The 24,210-nt window shown below is 38.5% G+C and overlaps 1 protein-coding gene across 2 annotated transcripts in view; it reads left to right on the top strand.

The window, feature by feature from the left end:
* Positions 1-24,210, top strand: part of slc38a10 (solute carrier family 38 member 10) — a 130,752-nt gene that overhangs the window by 32,109 nt on the left and 74,433 nt on the right. For both annotated transcript variants that reach the window (XM_043714767.1, XM_043714766.1), the window contains 3 exons: positions 901-1,086; positions 2,666-2,777; positions 16,625-16,731. In XM_043714767.1, the coding sequence (XP_043570702.1) occupies positions 901-1,086; positions 2,666-2,777; positions 16,625-16,731 (405 nt within the window). The remainder of the gene's footprint in view (positions 1-900; positions 1,087-2,665; positions 2,778-16,624; positions 16,732-24,210) is intronic.

Raw genomic sequence — 24,210 nt, 5'->3', positions numbered from 1 at the left:
ATTTTAGATTTGGCAGTTGGTTTTACAGCTGAATGTCCGTCTTAATGCTAGACATTTCTATTCATTAGCTGAGAATCATAGCATAATTGACTAGCTAATTCCCCACTCTGACCAGATTCATATGCACTTATGAAGGATTCATAGCCTAGTAATTAATCTTTTTGTCCATCTTATGAGCCCCACATTTCATGTCTATCAGTCCCGAGCTGGGGCTTGAACCTGGAGTTTCTGGCTCCTCAAAATGCTTGTAGATATGGATAATGGTGGATAATAGCTTGAGTATTTGGCAATTAACGTGAAGGGAAAATTGTGGGATAGAATACAAGGCAGGGATGCATTGCTAAGGCTGTACAAAACTCTGGTCATATTGTGAGCAGTCATGGGCCCCATTTCTAAGGAAGGATGTGCTTGCCTTGGAGAGGAAGTTCACAAGAATGCTCCTTTGTTCCCAAGACTTATCACATGAGAAATGGTTGAGAACTCTGCATCTGTACTCCAAGTTTGGAAGAATGCAGGGCGATATCATTGAAGCCTATGGAACACTGAGAGACATGGAGAAGATGCTTCCACTAAAAAAAGAGACTTGGACCAGGGTGAAGGGAAACCCCTTTAGAATTAATAAGAGAAATTTCTTCAGCCAGAGGGTGGTGAATCTGTGGAACTCAGTGCCGCAGAACACAGTGGAGGCCAAGTCGTTGAATGTATTTAAGATAAAGATAGGTCCTTGATTAGTAAAAGAATCAAAAGTTACAGGGAGAAGGCAGGAGAATGGATTGAGAAACAAATCAGCCATGATTAAATGGTGGAGCAGATTCATTAGATTGAATGGTCTCATTCTGCTGCTGTGTCTTAAGGTCTTATTTGATGATTATTGTTATTATTATCATCGTCACCCAACAGGTTGGTTCTTTTGGTTACATCGGTTACACTGATAATATCGCTGGGAATGTTATGATGAACTTTCCGTCCAACTTGGTCACAGAGATGATTCGTGTAGGATTTATGATGTCTGTTGCTGTGGGGTTCCCCATGATGATTCTTCCTTGCCGACAAGCTCTGAACACTTTTCTCTTTGAACAGTTGCAAGTAAGTACATTGAAAAAAAAAGCTATCTGTATGTAATAAATGTACAGGTTGTGGGAGGGTTAGAATAAGTTTTAAATGTAAGTAGTTTTTAAAATTATTTTAAGCTTGAAACTCACTTCTATATTCCAGTCTGCTCATGTTCATTCCGTAGCATTGGTGGTTTGGGCCGCAGCGTTTAAGGTTAATTTCGATACAGAAATTGAACCCCAACTGTGATTAATTATTTGTGGCTGGCAAGTGGGTTTTCTACATTTGTTTATAGGGTATGGACATCACTGGCTAGAATAGCATTTATTGCATATCCCTAATTGACCTGGAGATGGAGGCAGTGGGCTGCCTTCGAGTCACTGTCGTCCTCATTGGGTTGTTGACTATTTTTCTGACCCGATTTCCAAGTCTGGCTGATCCAAGTGCATCATCGGTGAAAATCAGAGAGAAATGCATTCAGTGCAGGAACAGCATTGTTTGCAATACTTTCCATATTCATGGCTCTTGCTGTGCTCTTTTAGGACTTAAGTTATATAAAGACCCCATTCCATTTTAAGTGTGGAAGTGAGGGGGTTTATAGATAAGAGAATAATATTCAATGGTTGAGGTGCATAGGGTGCCAGTTGAACTTTTGAGTACCTAATGTAGGTGCTGGTAAGAGGTTGTGGGAGTGGAAGAACGAGAATGTTCGATCGAGGTGGTGAAGTGACATTAGGTCTGGCAGGTGGCTGTTCAGTTAGGGCCAGGGAATGACTTTCTGTTCGGGGGTTGGTGTTGGGAGGGAGCTATGGGTTCCACTGGGGTTGTGGCAGTGGTACAGAAAGTCAGAGCAGGGATTTGGATTGGGGTTCTCAGTGTGGTGGAGGGTGTTGAATTTAGTAGAAGGGTCAGTGTTGCATTTGGGGATTAGTTTAATAGTTAACCAGTATTACAGTTGTTTGTCTAATCTACTAATCTTTCCTGGATAACTATTAAACTTAACTGAATTTGGAACTTACTGAATTTTGACTTTAAGGAGATTTTTTTGAAGGCTTGGGATGTAGGGCCATTTCTAGGGCAATTTCTTTTGGAGTCAGCTGTGTTGGAATTTTCACATGGCCCTCATGTGCAACTCCAGCGAGCATTGCAGAAATTACTGTCTGGCCATTAGTATTTCTGGGCCACTATCTTCTGAAGTATACTAATATTTCCTACTTTACAAATATCTGCAAGTTGAGAAATTTAGAAAAACTCAATCTTGTTTGAGAAGTGAAATCCTTTGTCAATGTTAAGCTAATGTCAACCGCAGGCTTACTTAGTAAAAGCAACTCAGTAGAATGAATATTCATGGCTCTTGATGGTAACCTTATATATGACCCTGAGAAAGTCAATAGTTTGTTTGGTAGGTGGTGCACAACTGTGATCGAGCATAATGTCCTTACCAATCAAGTGTATTTTAGTTAGAGTAATGGAGGTTATGGCCAAGCTAAATAGTGATGAGATTTGATTTCACAATTGAATTCTCATTTTATCCCACTTAGCTAGATTTTCATGTTTTCTTAATTGAAGATATTGAACAATTTACCAACTTTCTCCTCCCTTTTGATTTCAGCAGAAGGACGGTACCTTCGCTGCAGGAGGATATATGCCACCCTTACGTTTTAAACTTATTACAGCTGGAATAGTGTTTGGCACCATGTTAGGTGGAATTCTGATTCCTAATGGTAAGATTGCTTCACATTTAATGAGTCTTATTTTGTTAAAGCAAAAATATTGTGCTTTGGAGGAAAAAAAACATACACTCTCTGGACTGCAGGCAGTGGCAGCGCATACTTTTCCAACTATCCTTTTTCTAACGCACTTGATCATGAAAAAAAAGTATTTGGAATGGCAGCTGAAATAGTTTTCAACAGGTTCATCAGCAGCGACTTCAATCTTTTATTGGGCAAGATCCTGGTAATTTTGAACCACCTGAATATAGTAATGTCCATCTTGCAAAATGTTTTTCATAGTCATGCATTTTGAGGCCTGAATTTTCCAGAAAACACATGAAACTATAAATGCATATCTTCAGTTGAGTTTACAGACACACAAAATTCTTGGAGCATCAGTGGTCCATTTGAGGCAGCCCTTTGAGTCTGTTCTGTTATTTGATAAGACCGTGGTTAATCTGTAACCTAACTCCATATACCTGCTTTTGTCCCATAATTCTTAATAATTAAAGTAAATAGTTTTTCAGTCTCATTTTAAGTTCAACAATTGATTGGCCATCAATTGCATTTTGCAGAAGGGAGTTCCAAACTTCTCTCTCCTTTTTCAGGTAGAAGTATTCCCTATATTACTGAAAAGTCTGGCTCTAACTTGTAGACTATGGCATAATCTGAGACATCCCAACCAACAGGAATGTTCCCCTTAATTAATTTGAAAACTTCAATCAAATCATCCCATACTCATCTAACTCCCAAGGCCCATACCCCTACTTTGTGCTGTCTGTCCAAGTAACTTATCCCTTAGAGCCCAGTTGAGTATTCTGTTAAACCTAGCCGACATGTGCAACCCCCCCACCCCGAGCATTCCAGTAACCAAGGGCTTTGTACACCTATAAATAATAATTCCACCCTTTGTATATCATTCCTTTAAATATCATGGTGACATGATGGCTCAGGGGTCAGCACTGCTTCCTCATAGCGCTGGGGACCTAGATTCGATTCCACCCTTGGGCGACACTGTGTGGAGTTTGCACATTCTCCCAGTGTCTCCAATGGTTTCTTCCAGGTGCTCCAGTTTCTTACCTCAGTCTAAAGATGTACAGGGTAGGTGGATTGGCAATGCTAAATTGTCTATAGTGTCCAGGGATATGCACAATAGATGGGTTGGCCGTGGAAAGTGCAAGGTTATGGTGATATGGGTGGGTCTGATTAGGCTGCTTTTTGGAGGATTGATGTTAATTCGTTGGGCCAAATGGCCTGCCTCCGCACAAGGGATTCGATGATGATGAAAACCAATGTTTAATTAGCTTTTTTGATTAGTTTTCTGGGCTAGTGCATGGCATTTTGCTGAGCCATGTACTTGGACATTTTTGCATCTAAAATCTCTTTGGATCTGCTCTGATTTTAATATTGACCTTTTTAAGTTACATTATTATCTAGCATGGACAACCTCTCACCTTTATTAACATCTATTTGCTACAGTTTGATCATTTACTTATCATAGAACATAGAACATTACAGCACAGTACAGGCCCTTCAGCCCTCGATGTTACGCCACCCTGTCATACTAATCTGAAGCCCATCCCACCTACACAATTCCATGTACGTCCATATGCCTGTCCAATGACGACTTAAATGCGCTTAAACGTGGCGAATCTACTACCACTGCAGGCAAAGCGTTTCATACTCTTACTATTGAGTAAAGAAACTACCTCTGACATCTGTCTTATACCTATCTCCCCTCACTTTAAAGTTGTATCTCCTCGTGTTTGCTGTCCCCATACTTGGAAAAAGGCTCTCCCTGTCCACCCTATTTAACCCTCTGATTATCTTGTATGTCTCTATTACTTTCTCTGTTATTAATCCATTACTTTCATAAGATTGCAAATGCAGTGCTTGCAGTCTTGTATGATTATTCTGTGGAGTCTCAATGTAAACTTTCAGATTAAAGGCCTTGATTTTATTAACAGACCTTGAATTATAAGACTATACTTCAGAAATTATTTTCTTTATACTTTGCAATGGTTGAAATGTGCTGGAGGGCAAAATTAATTTGAAAGCATTTTCATATAGATGGCTACTCTTGACAAATTCATTGCTTTGTGCATGTTCTGTACTAAAACCTAACTTAATGATAGTGATGAGCAAAATGCAGTACAGTTAATGATCATGTATTTTTCATGATCGCACTAAAAGACCTTGTATATTATACAAGGTTTGTGATTTACCTGTAACTTCCAAACTAAAATGATATGATTTGAGCTAGTGATATGTGAATTTTGGTCCATGTCTGAAGGGCATGGTTAACTTGCATTTATTTCTGTAGTCATGGTGATTTCTTTTAAAGCCATCGAAGAAAGTTGTTGGATGCTCATGGGAATTTATTTACTTTGGGAGAGTTTGTACCAGGAACAAAGTAAACTGTTGTGCATTAAGAGTTCAGTTTAGAAGGTCAGACTTTTTTTTTTCTTCTGACTTGAGAGTGTAACTCAGATTGGAAAAAGCTTTTGGATTTTTGTTAGGTTTGTGGACTTCTTGGCAGAAGCAGAATGCATAAAACAGTCCCAAGGGTTGGTTAAAATCCTGAAGAGGTTATTTGAAATTGGCAAAGTCTATGCTCACGACTACAGACAGACACGGTCGGATAGGATACGAATGCTCAGTTGTATAAAGGCTTATGGCAAAGGCTATCGAATTCTTGTGACTGGGAATTGAAATATCTGTTAAGTCACACGCTGATTATTCTCTGATGATTTGAGTCCTGTAAAGCCGTGCCTTTGGAGTTACTGGGGTTGTAGTTTACTACATCTTTCAAAATCTTTGAACTTGTGTTATTTGTAAATTGTCACATCTCACTGGTGTAACATGGTGGAAGTAAAGTCCTACTGTTCCCAGAACCCTCTCAAAAGTGAGAGATTTGTCAAAGCGTACACACTCTCCAATTTTAGCAGTCTTTGTAGACCTAGAAAATACAGACCAGAATTCAGGCTTTAATATTTCCCGACTGCAGGGAGAAGGACACTGCCTCCTACTTTGGAAGTCAAAGGCTTCTAGCAGTGTAATTCCCATACACAAGTTGTTTGTTTACCCTGGAGTCATAATTATTGGCAGACTGATTTTTCTTTTTATCATCAACAACGAGTTAACCACTCCAAATCAAACAGCTACTTATTGCTGGCTGAATCTCTCATTGTGTTAACAGCCTGTTGCTAGTCCATCTGCCAACCAACCGTCGCCACTATTTGAACAAAGCAGCTGGGAAAATACCACTTGCAGTGCGTTCCACTAACTTGCTTTTAAAGTCTTTGTCTATTTTAGTCCACTATCAAAAATACACAAAAAGATAGTTTGGCTTATTTTATTTTCATTTCTTCTGCACAATAAACTTCTGTTTTATTGTTAATACTAAATATGCATCATTGCATTTTGTTTCTGTGAGAGATCACCTGGTTAAAACCAAAAAAGTTCAAAATAATCATCTGCCAAACCAGGTTGTAGTCAGGTATCTGATTTTTCTGGTAAGAATATCAGTACCATTAAAACTAAACAGAAAAAAAAAATCCATTTAATCAGAATTTCACATGGATTGCAACTATGTCATTTTAACCAGGTTGTCTTCACTATAATACGGATACGCAATCCTTTATCTGAAATCCTTGGGGCCACTGGTTTTTTTTCAAATTCAGCATATTTCAGATTTTGGAATAAATGATATTTTCACAGTGAAATTTAAAAAATTACCTAACAACAGACGCACATGTGAATATTACGAGCACTAAGACACAATTGATGCCTACCAGTGCTGGGCCATGCCACCCTGTTACATCTGAGTGACATAGTTCGAGTGGGTATGGAGTTGGGTTACCTGTTCGTACACTAAAGTGACATTCCACGAAAAAGTTTCATATTTCGGAGCTTTTCGGATTTCAGAATTTCTGATAAAGGATTGTGTACCTGTACTTCACTACTGTGGTCAGTAACATTTCTCTCCAGGACTAGACCTACATTTTGCAGCTTAGCAAGATTAACTTTGCAGTGATTTCTGAAAAATTCTAAAAGTGAAAACTGGATAAACCAATGGTATAAACCCTGGTATCATGTTGAATGTGACTGATTTTTGGCTCAATAATGCAAGACTTAATGGAGAAATTGCAACATTTTTCTGTGGTGTCATCAGTAGTTATCAAAAAGAAAGTTGTTAAAAATTAGAGGCAGATTGATTCTGGCTATTAATCTCATTTTGTAACCCATTTGTAAACTAAAATTTATAGCTAGTTGTTTTCCAAATCTATCACCCATTTCACTTCTGAACTAATAATAAGCATAATTCCTGTGTTTGTGGAGCCAATATCACATTTTTAAGTCTTATTCTGGTGTTTTCTCCTTGTTTGTTAGTTGGCCTCTAAAACAAACTTCCTTGAAGGCATACCAGTAAAATACTGTGGATGCTAGAAATATATTATAAAGCCAGAAAATTTTGGAAATACTCTACAGGTCTGACATCAACCGTGGAGACAGAAACCAAATTAATTTTTCAAATCATCAGAAATGTTCTGATGAAAGGCTATCAACCAGAAATATTAATTTTCTTTTCTCTCTCCATGGATGCTGCCTGATTCTGTGATGCTTGGGAGGGACCAAGCAGCCAACTATCTTCACATTGACTGCTTGAATTGCCTTGTGACATCAGCACAGTGTAGCTATTTGTGTCCCATTGCATTCAATAGTTTTGTTTGAAGGGGTGTTCTCTTAAATTTTAAAGTTTGAGACAAAAGGGCTGGGAATACTTTTGGCTTAAGGACTTTCATCCCTTCTGCCAAATTTATGCAATCTGATAAATTCATAGTATGTATTATGGAAGATGTATTTCTCCACTATCCCCAAACAACAATGGAATGACATGTTAAGGGTCACTGTTGATAAATTAGCAATCATCAATGTTGCAGGTTTGAGTACCACTCCTTCTAAAAGCTGATTTGAGTTAGTTGATGCAGATACTTTCTGATCCCTTGACAAACCTGTACGTCTGGGAAAAAATTAGACTGAAAATAATAGCTGCATTCACACTGTAGGGACTCTGATTCCCTTCAAATGGGTAGTGGAAGTGGTTGCTCCTCATTTGATCAATGGTATAAGCAGCATGTAATAAGTGGCTTGCTAGTTCGAGAAAAGTAGTTTTCCAATGAATTTCTATGAATTGTTGCTGCAGACTCAACTTGACAGCAAATCATACAGCTAATCACTGAGGCATACTCACCCAGTCAGATTTATTTTTCCAAAAGATTCAAGCTATGCACACTCTCCGATTATATTAATCGGTGATAGGTTCATATGCCAAGATTATACCAATGTCATGATCTCTGTAGTGACCACTAAGCTATTGTAAAAAAACTCTGGTTAGTTGTTGAAAGGATAATTCAATAACATTTCATGCTTAAGACATAGAAGTTGAAGGGTGAGTAGAATCTCACCTGTTTCCCCTTGAATCCAATGGGATAGTTTGTGTCCACTGGACCGAACAGACGAGCCTTAATTCAAAATCTCACTGTACAGTACCTCTGACAGTGTAGCACAACTCCATTGCTACCATTGTCCTTATGGTTTATGTTGTAGTTAGAATGTTTTATTACAGACATCTTTAACTTGCATTTATAAAATGCCATTAATGCAAAAACAAAGCTACAAGTATTTCAAAGATGTATAGTCTGAAAATAAATGCATGCCAAATCAAACCATGGATGCTGCCTGATTCTCTGATGCTTGGGCGGGACCAACAGCATTGACTGTTTGAATTACCTTGTGACATCAACACAGTGTAGCTATTTGTGTCCTATTGCATTCAAGAGTTTTGGTGTCCCTTAGAACAAAGCTGTTATGTTCTCTTATACAGGTTTCCTATTATCAGTTAGAATATTGCTATTGATGCGTAACCTGTAGATATTTCAGGAATTTACTAGAATCCATTATTAAGGAGGTTATAGGAGGATACTCAGGAATTGGGCAGAATTGATATGGCTTTGTGAAAGATGTTCTATTTATCTACCAACTAGTTCTTGAAGCAACAGGCAAGATGAATAAAGGGGCAACTCTACCTGTGCCTTACTTATTTTCTGAAGACATTTCATGAGGTTCCATTTGAAAGGATGCTACATAAGATAAGAGCACATGGTGCAAGAGGTAACATATTAGCATAAAATAAGGATTACATTGCCAACTTGGAGCTGAGATAATTGGGTCGTTTTCAGGTTTGAGAAGCTGTAACTCTGGAGTGCCATGGAATCTTGGGACCTCAATTATTGACTTGGATAAAGAGACCAACATTTGCTATGTACACCAAGATGGATATGAAAGTAAGTTGTGAAGAGGAGCTAAAGAGTCTGGTGGTTGTGATGTATAGGTCAGAAGAAGTTGGTATGCAGATATGGCAAATGATGAGCAAAATAAATGGAATATTGACATTTGTTGCTGGAGGTGGTATATTGAAGTAGAGAAGCCTTACTGGAGCTGTGTAGGGCTTGGATCTGGAATGTTTCATGCAATTATGAACTCTATCTTTTTTTAAAAAAGGCTAATTGATCATTCCTGGAAGGAAAAGCTTATCTTAGGCTGAAATGTTGAACAGATTGGTCCTGAACCCATTGGAGTTTAGAAGAATGAGAGGTGATCTCGTTTAAACATAAGACCTTGACAGTGAATGCTAAGAGAATGTTTCCTTTTATGGGAGCGTTTTGAACTAGGAGACGTGGTTTAGGAATAAGAGGCTTCCTTTTTAAGTTAGAGGTGGGAAAAACTTTTAAATTGGTTTGTTGGTTATCTTCCTGATAAAGCAGTACAACGTGAGTCATCAAACTGCTGTAGAATAAATTCGATATCTTTTATAAAAGGCATTTGACAATTTTGGGGACAGATTTGGAAAGTGGAGTTACGACCACGTCTAGATCAGCAACGATGCCATTGAATGTGGAAGGTTCAAGTGGCTGCCGCCGCCTCAGTCGTGTATTCCTAAAATATCAGTTTGTAGCACACATATGTAATTTATCTAATACAGCCCTGGAGTTCTTTTGAAAACTGTCTTCCTGAAATTTAAGAGCTACTGAATGAATACTTGCCTAGCACTTAGAGTCATAGAGATGGACAACACGGAAACAAACCCTTTGGTCCAACTTGTTCGTAGATATCCTAAAATAATTTCGAGCCATTTGCCAGCACTTGGCCCATATCCTTCTAAAATCTTCCTATTCATATACCCATCCAGTCTCCTCCACTTCCCCAGGCAGCTCATTCCATGCATGCACCACCCTTTATGTGAAAAAGTTGCCCCTTAGGTACCTTTTAAATACTCCCCGCCCAAAATATGCCCTCTAGTTCTGGACTCCCCAAACTCAGTGAAAAGACTTTGCCTATTTATCCTATCCATGCCCCTCATGATTTTTCAAACCTGTATAAGGTCAACCTTCAGCGCAGTCTATCCAGTCTCTCCCTACAGCTCAAAGTCTCCAATCCTGGCCACATTCTTGTAAATCTTTCCTAAATCCTTTCAAGTTTCACAACACCCTTCCTGTACCTTTCAATGCCACTTGTTATTCTTTTTAAGCAATCTCAGATATATCAACGCTGTAGTGTTGTCCTTGCCAATAACCTGAGGACTCATATCAAAATTGGAGGAGCTCTTTCAGATTAGTTAAACATGCCTGTCATAATCAATTCCTTACAGAGAATGATACTTTTCAAACCAGGCAGCACCATCTCCATCCCTGGGTATTCTGTCCCACAAGCAGGACAAAGCCAGCAGAGATGGCAGCATACTGGTATACAGTTCGAAGGGAACTGGCTGGGAGTCCTCGATATTGACTCTGGAGCCTATGACATCTCAAGTATAAGGTCAAACATGAAGGAAGCCTGCTTAGAATGTCACCACTTTACTCCTCAAAGCAAGGCACAAGTCATAAAACTGATAGAATACTCCCCACTTGCCTGGATGAGTGCAGCTCCAACAATACTTGAGCTTGGACAAAGCAACTTGACTGCCATCATATGGGGAGATCTATTATTGCGAAACCTTTAATCCAGAAACTCAGCTAATGCTTGAGATTCTGGTTCAAATCCCACCACAGCAGATGGTGAATTTGAATTCAGTAAAAACAAATCTGGAATTAAAATCTACTGATATCCTTAGCAAATTGCTGGTTGCAGATACATCTATCCATGACAGTGTTGGTGGGAGAGGAAATTGCATAGTCCTTGTGGAGACAAAGACCTGCTTTCGCATTGACAATGTTCTCCATTGTTTTGTGGCAGTATAACTGTGTTAAATGGGAGAGACTTAGGACAAATTTGACAACTCAAAACTGGATATTCATGAGCTGCTACAGGCCATCAAAAGCAGCAGAATTGTACTGCAGCACAATCTGTAACCTCGTGTCGTGGCATACCAATCCTGGTACCAGGGAGGATGCAGGACCTAAAAATGAGGTATCAACTTGGCAAAGCTACCCAACAGGGTTATTTGCAAGTCAACAGCATAAGCAAATGACAGGCACAGTTAAGTGAGTCCAAAGGATCAGATGTTATCTCTGCAATCTTGCGGCATCTACTTGTGAATGATTATGAACAATTAAACCACTCGCTGGAGGAGGTGGAGGCTCCACAAATATGCCTTTCCCCAACACATCAGTGCAAAAGATAAGGCTGAAGCATTTGCAAGTTTTCAGCCACAGGTGCTAAGAGGGTGATCTACCTCGAGATCTTGTAATGGTCCCCAGAATCGCAGATAAGTTTTCAGATAATTCTAATCACTCCATGTGATATCAAGAAATGGTTGGAGGCATTGGATGCTGCAAAGGCTACGGGTCCTGTCAACATTCTGGCAATAGTGCTGAAGACTAGTGTTCCAGAACTTGACGCTCCCCTAGCTAAGCTCTTCCAGTACAGCTACAACACTGGCATCTACCCAACAATGTGGAAAGTTGCCCAGATATGTCCTGTACACAAAAAGCAAAAAAACCTAATCCGGCCAATTACCACTCCATCCACTGTCATCAGTAAAGTGATCAAAGGTGTCATCAACAGTGCTATCAAGCAGCCCCTGCTCAGCAATAACCTGCTCAGTGATGCCCTGTTTGGGTTCCACCAAGACCCCTCAATTAATTCTTGACCTCTTTACAGCTTTGGTTCAAACATGGACAAAAGAGCTAAATTTCAGAGGTGAAATGAGAGTGGCAGCCCTCGACATCAAGATCACGTTTGACTGAGTATAGCATCAAGGAGTCCTTGCAAAACTGGAATCTCTGGTTATTGGGCAAACTCTCCACTGGTTGAAGTTATACCTGACACATAGGAAGATGGTTATGGTTGATGGAGGTCAGTCCTCTCAGCTCCAGGACATCTCTGCAGGAATGTCTCGGGTAGTGTCCTGCAATGTTCTTCCTAAGTGCATTGAGGGTCAACCCACAGCAGGTCGACTGCAGTGGTTCAAGAAGATAGTTTATCATCACCTTTTCAATGGCGACTAGAATTGGGTAGTAAATGCTGGGCGGGCAGTGATACCTGTGTCCCATGAATGAATTTTAAAAATCCACAAACCTACATTGTCAATATTGCCAATGCTCTATGTACCATCCACTTCATGGACTGCATAAATTTTTCGAAAATAGGCCTCACATTTTAAGCCTTTCTGGGAAACTGATATTTTGAACAAATAAGTGCTGCTTTTCTCCTCCCTGTCAAAAGATGAACCACAATTTAAATCTCCCTTCTGCAAAGGCAATCTTTCAATTTAAGCCTAACAAAAAGTACAGTAGATGGTTGGAAGCAGACCGTTTTGTGTTTCTGTTCTAAAAGTGCAGTTTGCAGTGATTGTTAGTGACACTAATTTCTTGTGTCTTAAGAAAGCTAAAAGAGCTTACCACAGATGGTCATAACAATCCCCTTTCTGCCATCAAGTCATATGTACGTTCATTTTTCCCATTGACTCAGTGCAAAGTGCTCTGAAATTCTTGGTAATGATTCAGTTTGATGCTCTTCTCAGAATTCACTGCAATATGTATCAATTTCTCATCATACTAACATGTTGGTTTCCACGGTTACTCTCTTCCTTTTTGCTTCTCAAATTCACTCCACAATTTACCAGAACAGTTGTAGCATTCTTTTTCCTGAACACCCCTGTGATTTGCCTTCTTTGCCTTAAATGTTCTTTTTACATTAACTTGATGTGATGCTCTTCTTTCCTGGAACATCTACCCTATAATATCTGTGACTTAGTGTAATAGTCTTGTTTTCTTGTAGAAATCCATCATAACGCTCGTTTTTGTAGACTTGCTACAGTGCTTCTCTCTCCCAGAAGCCTGACATCATCATATAGATTCTACCATCAAGTTGCCGATATTTTTCTCTTCCTTTTCTCTATAATTTTCCATTCTCATTGCTTGTACGGATTTGTTGTGACAGTTATTTCTCACAGGGATTCATTGTGATGCATGAGATGCTCCTGTTTCACACACTGACCCGTAAACATTGACTTGTGACCTCAATAAATTCAAGACTTCATTAGGTTGTGTTCAAACCTGTAGGTGACTTCCTCTTAGAAATTTAATTTGTCAGGTTCATGACATATTTTTAGGGTGTGAATATGATTAGCTATGTAACCTAAATGTTACAGTAAATTTGCATTATTGCAGAATTCACTATTTAAAATGTTTGGTGGAAAATGTAAGAATAGATTTTGTAGTTGTAAATGTGTTACAAAACATCTTGTTCTCTCTATTTGTTTCATAGAAGTTGACATATTTAAGATTTCAGCAACCTCTCAGCCACTTTGTAAGGGATTTTTAAATTTATGACAAAATATGAGTTCATTTCATTTTGTTGCAGATGGAGAATATAATTTTCTGTTGCTTTCTCCCCCCCGGCCCCCATCTTGAGAGGAGCAAACAATCTATGGACATGTTCCAGTCTATAGGTGAACTGAACTCAGTGATTTATAATGACTTGCCAGGGTGCAGAGTTACCTAATGAGTTTGGAATCTGTCTAAGGAATTGCCCACATTTTGTGTTAGCTTACTGCAGTTAATTATGGGGCTTTAGGGGAGGGCAGAATGCGTGTAGTGCCACCTCAGCAGAACGATGCATTGTGTCACATAGCTCAAAGCTGTTGTCTTCTTAAAACAGAGTATTCCCCTGACTTAGCAGAAAGTGAGAACTGCAGATGCTGGAGATCAGAGCTGAAAAATGTGTTGCTGGAAAAGCGCAGTAGGTCAGGCAGCATCCAAGGAGCAGGAGATTAGATGTTTTGGGCATAAGCCCATCTTCAGGAATGAGGAAGGTGTGCCAAGCAGGCTAAGATAAAAAGTAGGGAGGAGGGACTTGGGAGAGGGGCCTGCTTGGCACACCTTCCTCATTCCTGAAGAAGGGCTTAAGTCCGAAACGTCGATTCTCCTGCTCGGATGCTGCCTGACCTGCGCTTTTCCAGCAACACATTTTTCAGCTATTCCCCTTACTCACAGACTTGAGCTCTGATAATATATTAAATGGCACTGCTTAACTGCTGAGTGACAGTATTGAAGTTAAGTTTTAGGTTCACACGGGCAAATATTGAGGAATAATAAATTAATCAACACTGGCAGTTGGCTACTGAAGTAGATTAAAATCTGCATTTTGGGTTTAAATTTAACCACTTCCTATAGAGCCCCAAAAATTAATCTTATTGCACTTTTACATGCTGTTCTTTGGCATCAGCCACAAACCTGGTTAGTGATGCAGAGTGACACCAGCAGTGAGAGTTCAATTCCTGCACTGGGTGAAGTTACCATGAAGGTTCCACTTTCACAACCTCTCCCCTCCTGAAGCATAGTCATCCTGGCATTAAACCATCATCAGTCATTCCTCTCTGATAAAGAGAGCAGATCTGTGGTCGTCTGGGACTGTAGTGAGGTTAGTTTTACTATTAAAATCACAGAGGTGTGACTAGCTTGTACAGCTTTATCAATGACACTAACTCTAACTTTCCACAGTCTGTTTCAACCCTTCATTGTATGCCAACAAGTCTTGGATAAATTACCACATTCTTCTATTAAACATTCGGAAGATGGAAGCTGTTACTTTTTTTTCCTGTCACCCCACCCACCCATCACAGTCGCAGGTTGAAACAGCTTGCTTGGAAATGTAGTGTCCTGTAAACTGCAAGCTGAAGTTCCAAACCCATAATCTATCCTTTACAAAAAAAAGCCAATTTCTCTCTGCATAACGGGGCCTATGTTCATTGCATATCTTCCTCTTTGCTATTGAAAGCTTCACCTCTGCCTTTGTTCTAATGCACTCTGGACCATAGCTTCATCCTTCATATTCTTTAAAATGTTTGTTTAACCAAAACTGTGGTACCTTCATTATCATATGATGAAACCATTTTCTTTCTGTGTTCGTCACAGGAGCCTAGATGAAATCAACTTGGGCAACTGCTTGCCTGCTTCTAGCTAATAGATCCACAGCTCATAGATTTGCACAATCCTTAGTATATTTTGGCAACAATACTCAAGAATGATGTAAGGTTAAGTTTAATATGAGAATTTAATGTGTCACTTTCATATAGTGGCTGTGCTCTATTAATGTTGGGTTTTAAGAGATGCTCTTCAATGTAGAGAGCAGGTATAGTGTATTAGTAGTTGAGCAGTGCTTTGCCACAGTATGATGGACATGCATACAGTTACATTACACCACTTGAGAAAGTTGTATTAAGCTTAAAAAAAAAGTGGCACTGCCAATGCCCCAAGTCCAGTTGATTATGATTACCTTTCCTACAGTGTGGAAACAGGCCCTTCGGCCCAACAGGTCCACACTAACCCACCCAGGCCCATTTCTCTCTGACTAATGTACCTAACGCTATGGGCAATTTAGCATAGCTACTTCACTTGACATCTGTGGACTGAGAGGTACCTGGAGGAAACCCACGCAGACACGGAGGAAGAATGTGCAAACTCCACACAGCCAAGTTAACTAGTTTTTCTGAACTAATTGCACATACTTATGGAAACTGGTATAAAATGGTAGTAAATCATTATTTCAACCTTAGATTTGCAGAAAGTGGAGAATTTTGATGAGCCAGGTGCTGGCAAGTTGGACAAGATTAGGTTGGGATATCTGTTTGTTTGGCATGGACGAATTGGACTGAAGGGTCTGTTTCCATGCTGTACATCTCTATGACAACTTGCAATGTAAAATAGCTTGACATTATTTGATACAGCAACGTTAAATGGAAGTATTGCATTTGGATTTGTTTCTGAGATTGTCGCTGTTATTATTTTCAAGTTCTTTCTTGATATATCTTTGAGTTCCATTGTGTATGTGAAAGATAGTGGAAAGTTATTGATGTGTTATATTAATAGAGGGAATGGTTAGTGGGAGATGCATGACAATTTCAGAAAAGCCATTTAGTGGTTTTGATTGCTTGGCTTAATAACTTTCTACCAATCAAATGTTAATGGCAACAACTTAATTGATCAATTGCTTCATTCGCATGCTAGTTGATGTTAACATGGTAAAGAGTACTATGCAGATAATATTGATATATTTCCTATCTATAAGAACGCTAATGAGTTTGTTAATTTTTTTAAGTTTATTAGCAGGATAATTTCTCCAGATCAGTCAAAAAAAGGAAAACATCCAGGCTTATGGAGATCACTATATGGGTGTGCTGGATCTTGGAATGCATCTGAGAGATGCATTTTTTTGTTCATTTGCAGTTCATATCAGTTATTCATTTCCATAAGATTATGTGAATATAAAAGGACAAACTATTTATTGCATTTGTACATTTAAAGTGGAAAGGATGATCCAGTTTTGAAGTCTAACACTGTTTCTCCTTTTGTCAGTGGAAACAATCCTTGGATTGACAGGTGCTACAATGGGGAGCCTCATCTGTTTTGTTTGCCCAGCACTTATCTACAGAAAAATCCAGAAGAATAGTTTCATTTCACAGGTTAGTTTACTAATTCTTAAAATAAGCAAGAAGCCATTTTACTTCTGCCTTTCATCCATGCTGTGTGAATTTTTTATTTCTGTTCTTTTATGGAATATAATTTAAAAATGGGGAGCTTGTGCATTTGTTATATATCAGAATATATCGCCCACAGTTCTGCACTCTTGAATAGTGCTATGAAATTCAATTGGAAAAATGAAGTACCTGACTGACATCGTGAATATTACTAGAAGGTGTTACTCCATGTCTACACACTTGAACCGCTGCCTCCGTGTTTTCAAGTCTTTAGAAACAGCAAATAATATTTAATTTCCTTTTTCAAAGTGTTCTGACAAAATTTTTAAGCATTGTTTTTTAAAGTCCATTGCCTCTAGTTCAAGTTAGTTTCTGACAAATAAAGAATTTTAAAAATCAGTTAACCCTGTAATTCATGTAGTACACTGTTGATTTCCCAATCTGCTAAGAAGTGTTTTGTGTGATCTCTGCTAACTCACTTTTTGTCCTCGTCACTTAAATGTTCTGCAGTTGTAGCAAAGTGGAAATTGAAAGTTTCTGTCCACTGCAAATATGCCCTTCTGTGGAGTGATGTTGAAATCGAATTTCAAAAGTCAGTCATTTTGCTCTGCTTTGCCAGTTTGTCTGAAAGAGACTTTGTGAAGCACAGCTACCTTTGTGGTAGGAGCTGGAGAACACCTGGATATAAAAACAGTTTGAACTAGGAAAATTGATATTCAATTTTCATTATCAGTCAAGCTATGTAAGTTCAATGGTAGTTGCCAAAGGCAGTTCTAGTCAAGATGACAGAATAGCAGTGAAAGATAACTGGTATTATTCTTTTATTTGCAGTAGATTGAATTACATCAGTGTCTTACCAGATTTATATGTACATAATTTTTCTAGTTTAATTGTCCTAGGGCAATTGCAACCAGAAATTCTTTCCTAAGCATCTGTTTTGGTTGTCCCAAATGATACAGCTGTGTTGTCATGAGGACTGAATTTTACTGACAGCTTTAAAATACATGCATTGCATTTAATCATGTGACAATAAAACAGTCTTATAACATTTAAATTACAAAGTAGAGTCGGAGGAAGAGAATTAATCTTGGTTGTTAATTTACTTTAATCCTCTCTTCATTGGGGTAATGTTTGGGGTACTCGGTTAAAAGTGGCTCAAACTATAAAAATGAAAATGATTTAAGTAGTTCACTGGAACTGAAGCGATATATCCAATGATATTCTCCAGTTGTCCTCAGTGACTGAAAATCTTGCCTGATGGTCTTCACAGTTGGGTGGCATGGTGGCTGAGTGTTTAGCACTGCTGCCTCACAGCACCAGGGTCCCAGGTTCGATTCCAGCCTCGGGTGACTGTGTGGAGTTTGCACATTCTCCCGGTGTCTGCGTGGGTTTCCTCCAGGTGCTCCGGTTTCCTCCCACAGTCCAAAGTTGTGGTCAGGTGAGTTGGCCATGGTACAATTGCCCATAGTGTTAGGTGCATTAGTCAAAGGGAGATGGGTCTGGGTGGGTTACCCTTTGGAGGGTTGGTGTAAACTGGTTGGGCCGAAGGGCCTATTTCCATGCTGTAGGGAATCTAATCTAATTGTGTTGCAACTTGTTTTTGTGCTTTGTAAATTGTATTCTTCTCTACCTATTTACTTTTGCATTTATTTTACTTCTGTAATATGGTATTACAATGTACATTTTCCAAAACATGTTTCAAAGGTACTTAGTTTCTTATGGACTTAAAACCACATGAAAATATGTTACCCTTTGTTTTAATTAAGCTAAAACATGTTTAAAAATGTTCAATAAGTTGCTTCCTTGAACTGAGGCCAAACCAACCAGTAAATAGTAAAAGCACTTTGTATTTTCTTTTAGTGTGTTCTTTCTATTAGTGTGTTCATGTGGGAATTTTATAACTAGAGCAAATTTAAAAAAAGACTGTCTTTGTCTTTGATCTAGTCACTGAAGTTATACAGTCTAAATAAAGTTTACAGTAAGCCAGCTGGCTATATTTTCTTAGTGACCAGATTATTGCTTAGTACATACGTTTAAATTGAAGACATTTTTGCTTTTTTCTAAGAGTAGAACAATTTGACTATCTGGGCAACAGGTTTGCAATGACAGACATTCAGGGAAAACAGCAATTCACATAGTTTTTGCCATTGGTCAGGCAAGCCTACTACTAACCAATTAGTTTATCCAATGTGATAAGATACAAATTTACTAATACTTTTAATGTGTCACTGTTTGTGAAATAAAGTACTTTTTTTTAGGGACAAATTTGTATTCCAGTACACTCTTGGACTGGCTTCAACATACTTTGTTGCTAACTCTTCCATCTGTTCACTATGTCACTCTTCAAATTGTTAGTTTATTCAGAGTCAAAATGAGAAATAGAAACCAAGGAGGGTAGATTTAATCCTCAATCTACTCAAATCAACTGATTTCAAGTAGAACAGGTAGCAATGCTATATTTGATGCTAGTACCTTTACTTTAGATAGAAAGATTAGCCAAGTTTTCTGTGATCACTGCTACGAGTGCCTGTGGATAATTGTTGAGGGAAGCAGTGTAATTTGTTGTGCTATTCGCATTTAAATAGTTTTTCAAACTTGATGCCAAAGTTCAGACATCAAGACTTAGAATTTGGCAGTATGCAGAGTTATCCATTCTTCTGGAGCTACTGTGCAGCAACACGAGAGAAAATTGGAAGGAGGAGTTTCCATTAGTGCAATGTCTTTTGCTTTGCACCAGTGCTTTGTTTTCAAAGTGCAGTCAATGTTATGTCAAAAAATGTTACTGCTAACTTGCATACAATGACGTCCCACACACAACAAATAAGGGGCAGTCTTGAAGGTCAATACAGCAATTATAAAATGACCAACAAATGGTGTGCAGGCAGGAGGATGAAAAAAGTTAAAGATCGTTTGGGAGTTGAGTTAGTTCTTAGTTAACATGCCTGATGATGACAAATTAGATGCTGTATAGTATTTTGGTCATGTCTCATGAACTTGACTGAATTCTTTGAAGAAATAACAAAGAGGATTGATGAGGATGGAGCAGTAGATGTGATGTATATGGATGTCACTAAGGCATTTGACAAGGTTCCTCATGGGAGACTTGTTAGCAAGGTTGCATCTCACGGAATACAGGGGGTCTCGCCATTTGGATACAGAACTGACTTGAAGGTAGAAGACAGAGGGTGGTAGTGGAGGGTTGCCTTTCAGTCTGGAGGCGTGAGACTAGTGGTGTGCCACAAGGATTGATGCTGGGTCCACTGCTTTTGGTCATTTATATAAATGATTTGAATGTGAACACAGGAGGTAAAATTAGTAAGTTTGCAGATGACACCAAAATTGGAGGTGTAGGGAATAGCAAAGAAGGTTACCTCACATTACAACAGGATCTTGATCAGATGGGCCAATGGGCTGAGGAGTGGCAGATGGGAGTTTAAGATAAATGCAAATCAGAGCAGAACTTTTACATTAATAGTAGTGTCCAAGGGAGTGCAGCTAAACTAAGAGACCTTGGAGTGCAGATTCATAGTTCTTTGAAATTGAGTTGCAGGTAGATAGGATAGTGAAGAAGGCATTTGGTATGCTTTCCTTTATTGGTCAGATATTGAGTACAGGAGTTGGGAGGTCATGTTGCGGCTGTACAGGACATTGGTTAGGCCACTTTTGGAATATTGCATGCAATTCTGGTCTCCCTCCTTTCCAAAGTATGTTGTGAATCTTGAAAGGTTTCAGAAAAGATGTACAAGGATGTTGCTAGGGTTGGAGGATTTGAGCTATAGGGAGAGGATAAATAGGCTTGGGCTGTTTTCCCGCGAGTGTTGGAGGCTGGGGTGACCTTTATAGAGGCTTATAAAGTCATGAAGGGCATGTATAGGATAAATAGACAGTTTTACTGGGGTGCGTGGGGGCGTCCAGAACTAGAGGGCATAAGTTTAGAGTTAGAGGGGAAAGATATGAGACCTAAGGGGCAACACTTTCACACAGAGGGTAGTGCATGTATGGAATGAGCTGCCAGAGGAAATGGTGGATGCTGGTACAATTGCAACATTTAAAAGGCGCGTGGATGGGTATATGAATAGGAAGGGTATAGGGGGATATTGGCCAAGTGCTGACAAATGGGACTAGATTAGATTAAGATATCTGGTCAGCATGGATGAGTTGGACCGAAGTGTTTGTTTCCGTGCTGTACATCTGTCTCTGCGACTGTAATATTTAAGCATAGTTACATGCCGTTGAGGAAAACTGGTGATTTTTTTTGAAGGATGGCTCGTTAACACTTTATCGTGGGGTTAGTCAGTATTATTCCATGTTGTCTCTAGAAAGCCTTGTAACTTAAATCACTAAAATGTGGGTAGGCCCCCATGGCAGAAATTTGAGAGTCCATTGTGCTGAAGATTTGCATGCGTTTGGCTGGTTACGTTCTCTGTGCTAATTGTGTGCCAACTTCTTAGGCCCTTGAGTTTTGCACAGCATATAATTATTCTAGGTGTGGCTAAATGAAGTATGTCCCAAAAAGAGCATTTGATTGGTTTTAAAAGAAGGCAAATGGAAGTTGTACTTGTTTGGAATTCCCAGTTTGAAATCACTTTAGCATAGTGATATGTTCTTATGCATGTCTCACCAAACTATATGATGCATCAAGGACATTGCCGTTATTTGATACAGACAAATGATGGACTTTGACCAGCAGTCACAATAATTTGGAAACAGCTGAATCCTGGACTAGAGTTCTTCTTTTCTTCCTGCCCTAATAAATCTATTCTGAAATTGAATCTTTAGTACATAAGGAAAAAATTATATTAATTCAATGCTGTAAAGTAAGATCAATTCATACCATTCTTTTCACACTCATTGTTATTTTACAGCCTGGATCATGACTTTGATGACATCTTACTCATGCTACATTTACCTTGTACTGATTGTTAAATTGAAATATGTATTGTTCATCAATACACTGACAGTTTTTAGTCAGTGCTGAGGTTAAGGTGATGTATCACTGAAATTTTTCATATCCATATTCAATGTAAAGGGAATGGTTGATTTATTTTAAAACTTAATTCTTAATACTAACATGAATGCCTTCATGCCTCCTACACACTTTTATATTCATGTACTTTTTTTTTATTGCACAATTCATTCTGATACAATTATAAGGACACTTCAACAAATCAAAATTCCTTTCTCAACCAATTCCAGATATTTCTATTGATGCTGCTCATTATACTAATTAGCATGCAAATTTGAGTGACAAGCAATTTTTGTGGAACTGACAACTTCATTGGCCTCCCAAACAAAAGATTAGCTACCACCCTAATCTTTTTAACACTTCATTCAAATGCAGTGTTTCCCCTAAAATGTTCTGGGAGAAAATAGGGACTTACTGCCTGTTCAAAATTTTGAAATCTAGGTTGTTGCATCAAACCATTGCTTTTCAAAGGCAATGTTTATTCCATAAAGTTGAAACTGGGTGCAGCTATTGTGTTTAAGGAATTTAAATTATATTGGGTATGCAGATTGGTTCTGTGTACAATAATAAATTGGAAATATCATGTTACAAATTATAAAGGAATTGTTAAAAGAAAATCATGACTTTATGGTGTATTATTTGCTGTGATTTTTTTTGTTTCTGGCCTGGAAAGCCAGATGTTTCTTTTGGCTGAACAACTGCTGTATTACTGCCAGAAATCAGTCAACTGTTCTTGTGACAGCTGGTTTCTAGCTTTGCTTCATCTTCTAACACAGAAGTGGCATCCATGCAGAAAACTATTGCAAATACACTGATACATGTACTAAATAGTTACTTTAGAGGCAAATCAGATGAGTGAACTGTTGAATGTACATGAAAAATAATGAAATATATAAACCATAAATCCAGTCCCACAATTAATTTTAAATTATGATTTTGTTCCAAGTGAGTTTAAATTCTAGCAACAATGCACTGTCATATTGAATAAAAGATTGCAAATGTATATCTTTTATATAACTTGAGAAGGGAGTTCCAAGGCTATAAAGCAATGGATTGAAGGTGTTTCCATTCATCTGCCCTTGACTTTCTAGGTGGCAGGGTTCACTGTTTTGGTAGATGCTGCTGAAGAACTACTGGAGAGTACTGCTGTGCATCCTTTGTATGCTGTGCTGCCATTGGATGTCGGTCATGATGGTAGAGGGACTAAATATTGAAGTTTGTGACTGGGTTGCCAATGCTGTGGGAAGAGTTTTGTCCTGAATCATGTTAAACATCTAATGTTGTTGGAGGTGCATTGGTCCAATCTAGTGAAGAGTATTCCTTGACACGCTTGTACATTTTAGGGGGTGGATAGACATTGGGGAGACACGCGATGAGTTGTTGGCACTGAATTCCTAGCTTTGAGCTGCTCTTGCTTCTACAGTACTTACATGGCTGCACTAGTTCAGTTTCTGGTCAATGCTAACTCTGGAATTGATTGGTGAAGATTCAGTGATGGTAATGTCGATATTTGTTAGAGTTATGATTGATTTATCTTGCAGGATATGGTCATTTGCTACCACTTAATGCTAATTGATGCATAGGATAGCGTACTGGGCAGAGTTTCAGACAACTGTATAAATGTTAAGTTTGGAGCATTTTAGGACTGTTACCTGTATTCATAGATGGTGCCACACTTATTTCAATTGTAACGTGCTATATTGGTAAGAATTTAAATGCATAAAAGAATGATGCATTATATTACTGTTAACCTCTATTCCAAGATTGTTTTTAACTGGTAACTTGCTTCCAGGCATTAGTTAGTTAATGTGCTATGAATTATTTCTAACTATTATTATTAAAATTGTTGTAATTTGTTTCGTTATAACTTGCACAAAGACGTGATGTCACATAAAAATAGCCGGTTGAAACTAGGGTATATGAATAGTTAAGGTATAAGTTCAAATTTCTATGGATAGAAGAGGTAAGGAGAAAAGCGTTTGAATAAATATTATCTATATTTTATTGCAAAAAATATCTTCATGCATAATCTTCCTTGCTACATTGTTATCCAAAATGGGACCAAGGCATTTTAGCACACTTTTATCTTGACACCAGCAATCTTCCAGCATCATTTAAGCCATTGTGTATACGTGAGTATCTACAAGCTGTTGACTATGGGGGAGAAAGGAGTCACAGCCAAAACAGGTCCGAGTGAATACACCAGCCTCTTTCACTTGTTAAAGGCTCAAAGTGGAAATCAGTGTTTTTTTTTCATTCTTCCCCTCTGTTGTCATGAGCTTAAAATAGACTTTTTATTAATTCTCTCGATCACTGCCCTGTGTGAGATTATACCAGGATAGATTAAGGATAAAGTATAATATTTTTCTAGTTTACATTGTTATCACAATAAATAGGGCAATATACTCATAAGCTGACAGTGGAGCATATCAAACACTATTGATGTGTTACAGCAATGAGCAAGAAGAACTAAGTGGCTAACTGGTTTTATAATAAGA

The sequence above is a fragment of the Chiloscyllium plagiosum genome, chromosome 24 (genome assembly GCF_004010195.1).
Source record: "Chiloscyllium plagiosum isolate BGI_BamShark_2017 chromosome 24, ASM401019v2, whole genome shotgun sequence".
Lineage (NCBI taxonomy): Eukaryota > Metazoa > Chordata > Chondrichthyes > Orectolobiformes > Hemiscylliidae > Chiloscyllium > Chiloscyllium plagiosum.
Note: the sequence above shows the minus strand (reverse complement) of the source record. Positions and strands in the feature narration are given on the sequence as shown.